Source organism: Lissotriton vulgaris, chromosome 11 (genome assembly GCF_964263255.1).
Source record: "Lissotriton vulgaris chromosome 11, aLisVul1.2, whole genome shotgun sequence".
Taxonomy (NCBI): Eukaryota; Metazoa; Chordata; class Amphibia; order Caudata; family Salamandridae; genus Lissotriton; species Lissotriton vulgaris.
This window is the reverse complement of record NC_141699.1, coordinates 1,009,925,903-1,009,941,240: the sequence shown is the minus strand read 5'-3', so window position 1 is coordinate 1,009,941,240 and position 15,338 is coordinate 1,009,925,903. Positions and strand designations below refer to the sequence as shown.

General features: G+C 39.9%; 1 protein-coding gene across 1 annotated transcript in view; it reads right to left on the bottom strand.

Annotated features, from left to right (window-relative positions):
- LOC147683933 (transient receptor potential cation channel subfamily V member 6-like) overlaps nucleotides 1-15,338 on the bottom strand; it is a 201,188-nt gene that overhangs the window by 56,527 nt on the left and 129,323 nt on the right. The window contains exon 9 of the mRNA XM_086944925.1: nucleotides 13,182-13,268. Within this exon, the coding sequence (XP_086801051.1) occupies nucleotides 13,182-13,268 (87 nt within the window). The remainder of the gene's footprint in view (nucleotides 1-13,181; nucleotides 13,269-15,338) is intronic.

Genomic DNA, 15,338 nt, shown 5'->3' with positions numbered 1-15,338 from the left:
TGGTTGTGTATGATCACATATAGTGAGCATGTTCTCTGTTCAAATGCTATTGTGAAGTAAAAGAACAGCTACAAAAAATACTGTAAGGTTCACCCAGAGTCTTGCTTGGAAGTACTTGCAAGGGTTTGATTTAAAACTAGACTTGGGGACATTGTTCAGCACCTTTGTACTGGTGCACAAACAGGACTAATCATTTCAAATATTACTTACATATAGACCAGAACTTTTAATACTCACCAAAAATCTGCTTGCATCCAACAGTTTGATAAACGCTACTTTGGTCACAAAGAAAGAGGACCATTCGCATTGGATACTCAATTGAATTATAAGGCCTGATCATGCCAAAATGTCCCATCTGCTACAGACTGTAGTTCTGTCTCATATATTAGTTTTCCTCAGCATGCACATATCTGCACAAATGAGTTCGCTTGCGACAAGTGCTAATCCTCTTACCCCAGCAGCACAGCAGCAGACCTTTAAAAAAAAATGCACTCATATCCATTTTAGTAGAGCTCACAATGGGTGATGTTCCATTTTGGAGCCTCACTCATCGTGTAGATCCAAGAACCAGGCAGAGTAACATTAGGAAATTTTGTGAGATTAGGCAGATCAGAACCCACTTTCTAACAAGATAAATTACAAAACAATGATCAAATCTACATCTGAAAGGCAGGACATTAAATCTTAGAAAGGATTACTGGGAATGGGGCTCAGGGGGTTGCAGATCATGCACCAACCACAACACACTTCTGGGCATGAAGCAATAAGTGGTACATGCCAATTAATCAAACACCATAGGTTTTGATACCTTTTTATTAAAAATATATATTGCGTTCTACTATGATACATTGCAATTTCAGTTACGCAAAAATGTTTTTATCAGAATTTCTTCGGATGAAGATATAAGATTTGGTTAAGGAAATTAAATATCTCAAATGAAGGAGTTGTGGGATTTGTGAACTGAGCTAACATGGCTTTAAAATCCTCCTTTCACAACTTTCTGGCAGCAAATAAATAAGCCCTAAAACTGTACTCCTGGGGTACTTCTTCTACTTGAATTCCTGAACTATGAACCTTTTATTTCCTTCCTCATATTCTACTCCCTCTTTGAGAGTATAACACAGGGAATATGTGATATCTGAGGACAATATGTTACGGAACCTTGTTAAACAGCTTTGTCATATTACCTGCTGGCATACATAACGCAGACACCAATTTTATTATTTTGCAATCTTTAGGACTCACCCATGCTTTTGTTTCTCAAGTCAAAATCTGGCCTTGTGAATACATTTTATATTGCTGTTCAATGATGGTGAAGCTTACCTCATTTCCTCTTCTCTCTGAATCAAAACTAACATTTCCTAGACAGTGCTTACAGTACACAGACACAATTCTATTAATCATTGCTTGTTTTGAAAACACTGAATCCAGTAGTGATGAGAGTGCAGAACAAGTTAAGGGACATGTGGGTTTTGCAGTCAAGTACTATGAACATTTTCAAATAAAAAAAAAATACAGACTATTAAGTTGTCCGGCCTGCATGGCCGAAGTATCCAAGAACATAGCAAAGGCAGAACTCTAATTTACACAAGAGTTAATCCATTCTTTTGATTGACTTTGTTTCTGGGTTCAACAGGCAGCCACTTATTGAAACCTCTCTGAGTAATATCCAAGAAAATATCCTCACTGCATAGGACCAGGGCTAGGCTTCACACTGATGTCTCTTGATAAAAGTTCTAACAGTTGACCACAACATTCTCCTTCAATAGTTTTAATGCATCTGGGGTGTTGGGAAGCACAGTGATGAAATAGTACACCTCTTTTTTTTTGTAACAGGTGACAGTACATAAAGTAGGCTTCCTACTTATTGACCTCCACTAGCATCTCTTGTGCGATATGTAGTCTTCTGCCCTCTTCAATACCTACAAAGTACCTCTCAGAAACGTCTTGGACAGTTTCATCATTGGTTACTACAGGTACACTGACAACACCAAGATCTACAACTGAGTTTCAATGGACCTAGGGGTCCACCCTCAAATAATGCACTGGAAAAAACACATGTTAATAAAATAGATATGCCACAAAAGTCTTAGTACAGAAAAACTGAGGTCATTCTACTAGGCTTATAAAAGACGCTTCACTTTCATGTGCCTAACTAAGGTCCATTGCCCTTATTGTCCTCACACTGTCTGCAACTCACAAATCACTCTGGATGAAAATCTGTCAATTATTTTACTGTTAATCCATGTTGATAAAAACATATTCTACAAACTAGGTATCCTCTTCAGTTTCTACCCTAAGGACCAGCCCTTGTTTTAGCTCTGATGTTGTCAATGATGTTGTAACAAAAACTATGTTGGCTTCCCTAGGGGGACCAAACACTTCAGGCCCATGATGTTGGAATCGTGATTCTGTGTTTATTGTAGCTTGACAATAGGTCAGCTACAATGTGCACAGAATCTTTCTTTCACGTCATCCTTGCCTGAAGATGCCTATCTCATTCTCATCTGCACTACTGAACCATTTCACACCCTCCATATGGTGAACTTCAAGAGTTCATGTCGTATGCATAAAATTCTCCACAGCTCTCCAAAGTGTGCAAAGTTGCAAATTGTTTTCTTGCAATTGTTGGAATTTACCATCTTTTGAGTGGTATTCCCCTATATGTTTGCCTGAACTGTTTGTGTTGGCTTTTGGAATTTACACTCTAACCAGTAGTAAAGTGTTGTGCTCTCTCTTAAAACACACTCAAATTAGCATAGACGAATAGCCAAATTCTATTTACTTATACGTCTCTAATATATGGTACTATATGAATCCAGGGCTTGCAAGTTGAATGCTACTAGTTGGCTGCAGCACTCATTGTGCCACCCACTACAGTATCAATGTAAAACCTGCTTCCAGGCCTGCCACTGAAGGCTGGTTGTGTATTTTTAAAATACCAATTTGACCTCTTAGAATTATCCTTTTTTGCAGGCTAAAACTTCCATTTAGAATAATTAAAAGCCACCCCTAAGATAGGCCTTATTGTCCAATAAGGCAAGTGCATGGTGTTTAAAAGTGGGACATGCAAAACATAATGTTACCATGTCCTAGGAGTTAAAAGGCACGAAAACCCATTTCACTATGGCAGGTTTAGCTGTACCATCGGAAAACACTAGATTCTATAAAATGATAATTTCAGGTTTGAAGCACCTAAACATATATTTCAAGGATACATTTTAATGGATTATTCAACATCTAATTTCATGGTGAAGTTAGATTTTGTCTAACTATTGGGCAAAAGTCACATTTAGTGAGTTGCCACTTTGCCTCTAAACAACTTTTTGTAAGTATTCTGTCACCTGGAAGATGGCACCCTTGTGGCGAGGTGTGAACTGCTCACAGGACAGGGACAAAGGTCCTTCAGTGTTGTGGGGGAGTGTTATCCTTTACTTGACAGGATTTCCTGGGGGCTATGCCAAGTAACTTGATTAACTTAAATGTGGCCTGCCCTGCCACAGGCAGATGTAGCTAACATTTGTTCCTCCTGCCATTTTTTCCCTAGCCAGACAGAGACAGGCCCAGTGGGAGAGGGGGAGAGAGCCTGCCCCCAGAGCTGGTTTAGAGTGGCCACAGAAGAGGGGTTGCTCATTTCCCTGGCAACACTCCTAGAGTGGGCACAGGAGCACTGAACAGAAGTAGATAGGTGTGTGCATGTTGGTTTTGGGCTGATGGAGCGGTGTGAAATTGTTTGAAGTACAATCCACAGGAAGTGCTCAAAAAGTGGGTAGTGGAAACAAGAAAGAGGGGCTTGCTCACATAACCAAAATTACATGGGCTTAAACATTCAAAAAATTAATGAGCAGTATATAATGGAGATCAATTACTATTCGTCACAATGGGACACCTGATTCTCGTTGGAAACCTGATTTAATCAAACACATTATTGCAATCAATAAAATGTATTATAATAGTGATAGCTATTGTGACTCTATATTAAAAGTTGCGAGGATATTAATTTCCTCATTGTACTCCATACCCTCTATTTTCTTGATTACGTCCATGGAGTCTCCTACATATGCTAGTGTTGCCCAAATAAAAGGTTTAAGAAACACATCTACATATTGTTCTAGGGGTTGGAGCAAGTACCCACAGGCTGAAATAAATGGGTCATCCAGGAGGATTGTCTATTCTTTTATGTATTTTGGGGAGGATATAAATAACTGGCACGCAGGGATCTTTTTTATTAAGAAATTTGTACTCTTTACTACATAGCCATTCTTCATCCAGAGCATTTTTGTTATTTCCTCAATTCTTTGAGACAGGTTCAGGGTGGGATATGTAGTAATGCAGGGATACTCTTCTAGGTTATTCAGTTGTCTAAGTACCACCTGGTCATAAGTGTTACTTACAATACCACTCTTCCACCCTTCTTTGTCTGCTGGTTTAATGACAATTAGATGATTTCTATCAAGTTGCTGCAGGGCTGTTTGTTCAGATTTATGGAAATTATCATTGTAGCCAATTGCTTTCCTGTCAAATCAACAATTCATTTAAGGATTATTTCTTCATGGGGCAAACATCTGATTTATTTCTAAGGCCTGTAAAATTCAGAGAAATAAAGCTTTCTGCCTCAGTTTATGGAAAAATTGTGAGACGTCTGTTTTAGTATCCATAGGGTGTTGTAGGGACACAGGTACAAATTACAAACCCTTACAAAGATTCTTCTGTGGTGCTCAAGTTGTACTGTGGAAGATTATACATTGGAAGTTTGTCTTTCTTGTTTTAGGTGGTAGTAGCTGCCACCTGTAGGTCTGTCTCCTTTTGAGGACATCCCTATGTGCCCTGTACTCATCCTCTGCCTCCCTCACCTCTTCCCCTATTGCCTCTCCTGGATAAAAAAAAGTCTGAGCACCTAAATGTGGAAATTCCAAGCTTGCCCCTTCTTCTCCTCCCTAGCTTGAGTCAGATGAGGTTTCTGAGAACGTAATGAATCTTCGTCTTGATCAACCTTGATAATTAAAGTTTTGGTTACCTGGGGTATTTTTTTATAGAAATCTTTTTTTAAGTTGGGGTATGTTGATGCAGACCCTGTGCTGGCATCTAATGGCAGTTAGACTTATGGGCAGCCAAAAACAAAATGGTCCACTGGTTGCGCAAAAGCTTAGGTTATACCTTGCCTTTGTTCAGGGACATTATTATGGCAAAGAGAGTTTCCTGGATCGGCCTGCAGCCTAACACATTGGGCGGTGACTGAGTAATGGTCAATTTGAACAACCCACATTCGGCTGGTTTTCTGTTGTCGATGTTGTCATCCAGAAAGAACCCACATACTGGCATTACAGTGATTCCTTTGGGTTTCTTTTACAAGCCATCCTTTTTGTGTAAAAATTAGCCAATGTATCTGCTGTCCCGCCCTCTACTGTTGCCCTTTCAGGTGCTGTCCCACTAATTTCGCACAAGATCAATGTTCCTATTCCTAACCTCTTTGCCCCATCAAGTTCCTTATCTGAGAATGATTGACTCCGGACTACTGATGCTAACTGTCTGTCTATTTGTGCTAGTGACCCACTGTTAAATCAGGTAGATCTGGGCACTGTTTCCTTCTTTAGCCGGAATATTGTTGGCTTTGCCTCAAAAGTGACAATGAAGATTTTTGTGACTTTGTGACTTTGTGGCTAATGTGAATGTATTTTTTACAGGAGACTTGTGATAATCTACCAACTATTTTGTGAATGCTTTTCCTCTTTTCCAGTTCCTGATGTTCCCTCCATTCATGGATGGGCGAAGGGGGATCTGGATGGGCCAAGGGTGATCTACATATTCTTATTTCTCTAACACTTGAGTATACTGTGTCCACAATCCAAACTAGGTCTCCTAATTTGGCAGCAGTTTTGTTGAAATTCAATAAGTTATTCAGTTTGTTGGTAGTAAACTTGTACAATGATCCACCTCAGCAGGTACCTCCAATAGCACAACATCTCTCAAGTTTTTTTTTATTCCCTTCTCAAAGTCTGCCTGGAGAATTGTGATGTTATCCTTGCAGGGTATTTTAATTTGCACCCTTGTCCAAACCGGTGTTTTAGTCAACCAGATGAAATAGCTAGTGACTCTTTTCAGTATCTGCACGCATCTGAGGAAGATTTTATAAATACATTCCCGCTGGATACAACCTGGTTTACACTTTGGTCTCCGACATTGGCATCTCTTTGGAGGGATACATTCCCACTTTTACTGTTAGAGGCGATAACAGTGTTATTGAAAATTTCTTTCTATATCTTCCTCTTTGAACGAACTCTTAGTAGAATCTAAGGTCACATGGAGCTTGTTGAGTGATCATAACTCCATTGCAGTTACCTTTCGTTGGGGCATATCCAAAATCGCCCAGTTCACTTATCTATGCTAAATGGGAGCATATCTTCTCAGGGACAGTATTGTAAATGGAGTGCCATGGTGCACTAAGTTTTTTTTTTAGATTTAATCAGGGAATGTCCCTCGGAGTTTCACACTTGCTTAAATTATACTTTTTATAACACTGTAATTGAGAATCCTTTCAAGGTTACCTGTAGTTGCATATCTTCTATGCTGTTGAGCAAGAGTAATGACAAAAACCCAAAGCCCTTTAAATGGTACGGCTCAAACTGCTTCAGGGCATATCTAGTACTTTTAGAGGTAGATAAGGCTGTACCAAGAGACTCCAACTGGGTCATAAAATGTTGAGCGGTCTACAAGAGTACCCTAAAAGACAGGAGGAGGGTGTTGAAAGATTAAGCCTGGGAGCAGTTCTGGCTGCGAGCCATCTTAGGGACATTGCTAAGTTTTGGGAGATTGTCTACTGCCCACTTTTTAGGTCCTTGCTAGAGCCTGCCCTGATCCTTTCCTGTTGAAATACCAACTAAAGCGTTAGCCCCCTATTAATTTTACTTTAGATGAGGTGCATAATGCCATATGTGTACTTCCCACTAATAAGGCGCCGGGTCCTGACGGGGTTCCGATTGATCTGTTCAAATCCAACATAGATTTTTCGGCTCCTCTTTTAATGTTGCACTTGAACACAGTAGTGAAAGTGTGTATTCCTGAGGCCTGGTCCACCTATAGTTGCCTGTATTTTGCTGAATAGGCCTCAGAATGTCCTTTGTGACACTCAGTATAGCTTTCGACAGAGCCTAGGCACTATTGATCATTGACTCACTTTGTATATGATTGCTGCTTAGTGCACAGTTGCGAAACCTTCACTTTAACCTTACTGCATCTGTGAGATTTAGTGAGGGGGTGAATGCGCGGAGCTCTTTAAACTTAACAGGGGCGTTCATCAAGCTTGAATTTTGGCCCAATGTTTGTTCACATTGTATGTCAGCAGTTTGGAAAAGTTGTTGATTGAGGTTTGAAGGGATATGCCCAAAATAGGTACTCACTCGGCCCCTGTTCTGCTATATGCAGATTATGCAGTTCTTATCTTGCCTACTGCTCTGAGTCTAAAGGTTTTTCTGAAACTCATCATTGAATTCATGGAAAGACTTGGCTTAAGCATGCACTTTTCCAAGTCCCTTGTCATGGTTATAGGCCAGCGTACTACCAAGACAAGGACTTACTGCGTTAGAGGCAATACTCTTAGCCGTGCTTCTGCTTTTTCCTATCTGGTTGTTTTATTCGATTCTTCCCTGTTTTGATCTCCGTTGGTATTGGCTAGAAGGCAAATGCTTACTAGAAACACTATTTCTATGTCTAGTTTCCCATCTAGGCTGGGCCCTAAGCATATCAAAATCATGGTTGAGATTGACAGATCTAATTGAATTTCTGTAGGTGCCTACGATAGTGACTTTGGGGGTATACTAATGGGTCTTCCATGCAAGTCCTTGAGAATACGTTTCTAAGAAAGCACCTCAACCTCCCAAAGTGCATCTTCTTTAAGGTTCAAGGTTCAAAGACACTTTATTCGGATAACGTATTATCCATAAAAGCACAAAGACACAACAACAAACAGGTTAAAAAAGTGTGAATTAGAGAGTCATGATAAAACCATAGCAGCATATAATATGCAATAGTCTTAGGATTTATAAAAATTCATAAATGGGTAATTAGACATCATTTGACGAGCTAGAACTGCAATTCTCAAGAAAGTGCCAGTCCAAAAGATCAACTCTTCATCATCTAGGGTAAGCAATCTCAAGTAAGCGTTTTCCAGGCTGATAGGAGTATGCTTTTTGAAATAATGAGTTAAGAGCCACTTAATATTCTTTAAATAATATTTACCAAAAAAGGTAGGATAGATTGACCACTCTGGCCATCACACGAGCGGGGTACACGATCAAGATCGGAGTGGTGGCCAAGAGGAAAACATAATATGAAATGTAATAGTGCCAGCCCTTAAGCGAAACAGAAGGCTCCTTTCCCAATGACTCATCGGAAGGGTAATGTAACTAACCAGCGGGTGTACAGAATTTTCAATGGCCATGTATCTGTGAACAAGGGATTTTTTTGATTCATTTTGGAACCTTTCTGCTCTATATAACGAACAGAGTGCACTCCTAAACTCACTCTTGTTTGCAGCCTTTGCTGTGCTGGGATCTGAATAAATACTACCCTTGTTAATAATGCAAAGGCTCTGATGCACCCCTGACAGCCATGTTATGTCCTTCCCTTTCGCGCATCCTATACAGTCACTGATAATCTCTCTCATTAAGGATGCAGCTGGGTTTTTCCAGACAGATAACCAGAAAAGGGCAGGGCGGGTCCTAATAAAATCTTCAATAAAATGTAAATTGAGTTCCTTGTGGCAGGTATATTGGGGTGTGGAGATTGAGACGTCTAATAACTTCCTGCAAAATCAGTTCTCTTCCTGTTGGATGCAGGTACTGTTGGTGAACCCAAACATCAGCGCCATACGAATCTGTAGCCACGCATTGGGACTTGAAATTTTTTAAAATAGCTAAAATGGCACCTGTTCTCTTTGGGTGGGGGAGACTAAGAATTGAGTTGGAGGCCTTTGTGAATTTGCTCCTGGAGTGGGCCATATGCTCACTCCAGGAGTGGTTCCGAGCAAAGACCACCTCAAGATGGGGAAAGGTGTTGGTGCTCATCCGCTTCTGGTTACCCATAGATATGTAATCAGTTTGCCCACTTGACCCTTTCAACCACATAAAGGTTTTTAAGGGAGAAGGTAATCATGAGGCACCTGGTCCTCGTATTTGACCCATACTATGTTGCAGTCAAGCTCAAATCTTATCCTTGTTTGGTCCGAAAAGTGTGTGTTCAATCATATCAGATTGATGACACAAGTTTTTTAAAATCATAATACACTACACATTTACTGATTAAAGACACAAAAAGCTGAAAGTACATTTTGCACATGTTAGACAAAGTGACACATGACACTGAGACAAGTGTAGTAGAAGCACCATAAAAGCATGCTTTAAAATGCAAGATGAAGAAAACAAACATACAAGTAATATTAATACATATAAACGAGTTGCACTAATGTGAATTTTTTATGAACATGTTTTTATTAGCATTTATTGATGAAAATTCTGCTACTAATAAAGTGGCCTAGTGGTTCTAATGCCTTTTGTTTGAATGCATGAATAGAATAATACTAGAGATTCCATAGTTTATGAAAAATGAAAGACAAATTTTGTAGTGTGGATTAAGAAAATGATATACTTTTATGAATATTGAGAAAAATCGTGGTAGTAGGGTATTTCTAACATTAGCTTTTTCCGTGTAATAATGTCTGGTGACAGTTCTACATAGTCCCTATTTGAATACATTTTTTTACACTATATTTGATATTCATTTAAAGTTTATTTCATTTAAAATGTGTACTGCCAATTCGAAGGCTTTTTCGAAAACGCTTTTTCTCTAATGCTGACCTTTCCCTTGACCTAATTCAATGGCCCTTTTTCAACTAGTGTAATGTTGCTTTAATTTGATCAATACATTCAACATTCCTAAATGTTTCTTCAACGTTCATAGTAAATTATTCCTGTGGGAACAGTATTTCAGCTGCTACTATAGTATTTCTTTTTCACCAATGGTAGGCTTATTTGGACTTTCAAATCTTTCATTTCTCATGACTAGCATAGGAAAGCATTTTTCTGTTGTTGACATTATATGTATCTGAGCATATGACAGTATTTCGATGGTGGTGTGATGCTACATCACTGGGGCCTTGTTAGAGACTTTATAAAAGAAGATACCCCAAAGGAGGGCCAACACTCACGGCCATTCCAATTTTTCTTACTTTGAGTCAAAGCCATACTTTTTCTTTCCCCTTGCAAGAGGGCACTATGCTGATCAATGCTGATCGATTTTTGATGATTACTAAGAAATATCCTCTTACTTTTGGACTGCTTTGCTGATGTTACAGTCGGAAGCTGAAGAACTGAAACCTTTTTTTGCCAAACCATTTCAATATAATTTTCCTATACTTATTTGTTCTATGCTAATGGACTCTCCCTCAATGGACTTTAAATATGAACCCTTTCCTCTTCTTGGTAAGATTTGAGCTGTTATACAAATGAACTATCCTTCTGTGTTTAATGATAGTGGGACTCTGTGACTCTGTAAACTGAATTTTATAATAACCATCCGATAAAGCTGTGCCTAAATGTTTGGCACTTGATGCAAGCTGTGGTATTCTTAACTGAAATTCTCAAAAGATTGCTTATTGTTATGGAATTTGAATCTTTAAAACAATAACCAAATTAATCAAATACCTGTCTGAGTTTATTATTGAGTCTTGTTGGTTCTTCCATTTAAACTGTGTTATTTTGCAAATGATTTAAAAGCATTGTAGGGAGAATCAGCGAGCTCTGTCAGAACATCGAGTATTACTTCTATTGTTCTGATTTGCTGATGCAGAGCTTTTGGCCTGCATAAGTCTAGTCCAACTTAACTTCTTCAGGAGGTTGGGTCTTCCTGTTGCTATTACTTATTTTTACAGCATGATCTTGAGAGCGGTGTACCTAAATCTGATCTCAAATTTGTGAGTAAGCTGTCAATTAATGGTCCTCCTTGGGCAGCTAATTTTGCATTTTGGCCATCCTCATTTTCATCCCTCCTATCGGCGTAGAAAGAATCATCAGAGGATCATTGCCTCTGTGGTAAATAGTAATGCTGCAGATAGTTTAATCGTGAAGGGCCCATTATGGTTAGAGTAGAAAGGTGATTAAGCGTGTAATAAATCTTTATCACGCTGGCGCTCTAACAAGATCAAGTAGCATCAAGGCACTGATATGGAAAACCAACAATAAAAAATAATCATTGGCACACATAATCGTAGACAGTCTGACCAGCATGTAGAAAGTGTATCAAATATTCCCAACAGTCAGTTTGTGTTGCTAGATTACTAATGCAGACCCGTCCGGATTATTAGTGTTCATAAAATAGGTTATGCCATTGAGTATCTTGTAACCACTTAAAAACATATGACAGACCATAAAACATATGTCATCCATCCAAACAGACGGGGTGGATGACAGAAACATGTTGAGGGACCTAGAACAGAGACTGTAAAGTGGTGATATACAATAAGTTAGAGAGAGAAGGAAGAGTATAGCGGCAATTTAAAAGCAGGACAAGATGGAAATGTGCAGATAGAAAAAGAGAATTCCATACTTTCGGTGTTGAATCCTAAAATGATTGCTTCATTGTGCACTTTTGTTGAAGGCAGACACAACAAGGAGGACTGTATCAACACTGAAGGAGTTATTTAGAGTTAGGCTTGCTGCCCTCAGAGGCATGTACTTTGCTGCCCTGGCGGATTATAGCCCACCATATTTCTTCACCTGCCTGCAAAGATCTCTAGGACCTCAGAAGAGTTCTCACCACATTGGCTCCTTTGAAGACACTGTAGGCTGCTAAACAAACATATTTGTTCTTCAAAAAATACTCCCAAACTGGGAGATTGTTTTTGAAAAACACAAAAACAATTCACCTTACTACTCTAAGTTCCTCATTAAACGTTTGTTGGAATAGAATGTAGTATTTACATAACGTAGTATCTTCCATCCCCCTAGGGAGAAGTATTTAGCAAGTGTGATCTTCAACAAAAAAAAATTAAGCATAATATGCAGAATAATATTTGATACACCCAATTTCATATTGTGTGTCTTTCATGCCAGTTGTTCTTTTCCAGGCTTTCTCCTTCAGTACATTTTGGCAGTTTTGACCTGCTGAAATTTATCAGGGGAGAAACTGCAAGGATGTGATAATTATGACTCGTCTGATAATTTCAGTCTCTTTGCAAACTCCTGCTTGCACAGATATCAAAATGTAACCCATAACTCATACATAACAAGGGCTTCAGATTTATCTTCCAGGGTGTGATGGGGTGATTTGTTTTCTTTTCAGGATCATCAGGCTTTTCCTTGCTTTCCCAAAAAGGAAAACAGTCAATCAGAATGTCCATCCTTAATAGGACAGATGGTCTCAGTTAGTTAGACCGACGCCCAAAGTCCTTCTGGCTGTTGGTCTAGGCCATCAGCAGAGCCAGAGGGGCACCACCGGTATAAACATGATAGTCAACCCAACTTTAAATAGGGCAGCCATACCATCGTTTGGCAGACACATAACTCCACCACATTTGCGACCTTTGTGTCTGCCAAACTCTGAATAATCTTCTGCATAGTATACTGGAATCCCTTCACATCTTTAATTTCTTTGCCAGATATTGTTAGAGATTAAAATGAACACATTTCTAAGAAAATCTCCCTGCTTCAGTGATCCCCTGTGCTTAACTTTCTTCAACTCACACAAAGTGCCTTGAAACCACCTCTGGTCAGTTTCAATATCTTAAAAAACACAAATAATAAAAAAGTTAACATCATATTATGAGACTTACATGTTTTAAGGCAAATGTGACGTATACTAAAAGATATTTAGAACATTTGGTTGATGGCTTTTAATAAATGCTAAAAATAATGACTTGCTTTATATATAGCACTTCATTACACACTTACCTTACAATTGCTATAAGTAGGATGTGTTCCTATTTCACAATTTAACGTTAGTCAAACTACTAATTCTGGAAGGATTGAAACCTGTATGGACTATGTTGGAAATCATAATTTGACTGTCAATCGCCACAGGATTCAATAACAAATATTTACTAAGCCATCCTGCCGGCTAGGGGAACTGTTTAAATAATTGCAATTAATCTTTAGAGTATGTCATGAGTCCAAAAAGAAAAAAATACATACCTCTGTGGCAATGATGAAAAAAGCTCCCAGGACAACAACTATTTCACCTGCCAATCTTAAGAAGTCCATTCGTGTAGAATATGCTTCCTGCCAAGTATAAAAAACTTGGGTTTATTGTAATAAATACAGATGTCAAAATGTGATAAACATTAATCATAAGCAAAGCAGGAAACAAAACAAGACAACATACACCAAAGTTATCATTACATTTTTCACAAAAGAACATATGTAAATTTGCTCAGTTGAAAGACAAGCTTTTCAAGCGCTTGGCTAGGTTGTGCTTGGTGATGGGTGGTATGGTAAATCCTCTGATTTCAGGAAAAATTGCTGAATTCCAAGAATACACAAATGGAGATTCTTGAAATCCAGGTTAAGCAACAACTGAATTTTCAAATGGATTTTGCATTTCATCCCAAAAAACTGGATTTTCTATTGGCCCCTCCATCTTTAAATCAGGCCCATAGTGAGACCAAGCTAAGAGTTTGTCCTGGAGAGGTGTTGAATGAGGACACATAGGAGAATCATGTGGAAACAGCAAAAAACACCCGCACCAAATCCATTTATAATGGGATTCAATTGATAGAAGCAATAATTCAAGGCACTTTTCTCAGAATATAGACAATATCCCATAAGGTAGATATTTTCAAAGAGTAGCATGAGAGAGCAGACAATATAAATAAGGTTTCTTACATCTCTGTGAAACAATGCCAGAGACACCTTGTTGGCTTTCACAACAAATATCAATGCACTGCAGAGAGACTTTTTGGCCACACGCAATATTTAACTACTCTTTGTCCGAAATCACACATATGTCCAGTGATACAGTCTTTTATACCTATTGAGTTATCAATTATTAGTATAGGGCACTTCCATAGCCAGAGCAGTGAATATTTTAGTTACGGCTCTCCCACTGTGCTTGGGAGAGCCACAGAGCTTTCCTTTTGTGTTTTTCTTTTTCTTTTGGTGTGCCTGGTCCCACCCTTGCATCCTGACTTGGCTTTCCTTTGGGGCAATGGGTGAGACAGCCTCCAGCTGCCCCAGTTGGCTCTCCGCCTGTCCAACTCCTTTCACTGTCGGGGTGGGAGATGGCAACTTGGATTCTTCCTGTCCATTCCACTGGGGCAGGGTGTTTGCACTGTGGGGCCACCCAGCTCACCCCAGACACAGGCATGGGGAGTGGCAGCAAGTCAACTGCTATTGGTGGGGGGCGCAACGGTGGTCCGCCTGATTTCTCCCAAGTTGGGGACCAGATATGGGGTCCTGTACCCCTTTCAACCTCCTTGGAGGAGGGCACAACAGTGCTCTTCCTCATCTTGTGTTAGGGGCCCAGGGAAAGGGTCCAAGGCCCCTTCTTTGAATGGTAACTGGGCCTCAGAGAGCTCTGAGGAGGGGTCTTCATGCAAGCCCCACACAGGCTCATTGATCATTATTGCACCTTTGCGCTGACCCACCTTGGGGGTAAATTCAGAATTCGCAGCTGAACTCCACGCACTATGTGGGCTTATTTATCTCCTGATAGCGACGTCCAGCCACCCAAAGAAGTTTTAGTGGTTTCCACTGGCTAACTGCACCACCCTTTCTCCTTACCCTTGTTCTTTGGTGCTCGTCTCGACTTGTTTGGGAGCAGAAGTTCAGATCTTACCCCAACTAGTCCTTAGGATGTGCAAGGGAACCAGCTTTACTGGTCCTGGAGAGACCCCCTGGTCATGGGGTCAACTGTAGGCAAAGTCTTTAACCTGTTAGGGCATCAGGGGGCATGTTCTTCCAGTTGTACATTACTGCTACTGCCATCCAGTTCCAGTGTCCAAACCAAACAACACCATCCTTCCCTTGTGCAAGTGTTTTTAAAAGGGGATGAAAGAAACCAGAAATCCCGGCCAAATCCTAGGGTACCACATCGCTTCTCCACCCCTGCCCCAACCCTTCTTCATTACATGCTGGGACAATACCAGATGGCGCCATCAACAAGTCGCTATTCACATCTTCTCTGGGGGCATCAGCTCCACTCCTAGCTGACGTCACTGCCAGTGACTTTTCCACCTAAATGTCAAATGGGAGCCTCCTACTGTGTTTACTCCAGTTGTCTGGGCTTCCTCCTTTGTTCAGTGGCCTGGGCTGCCCCAGACTTGGTATAATGTGACAGCTAATTAACAGATG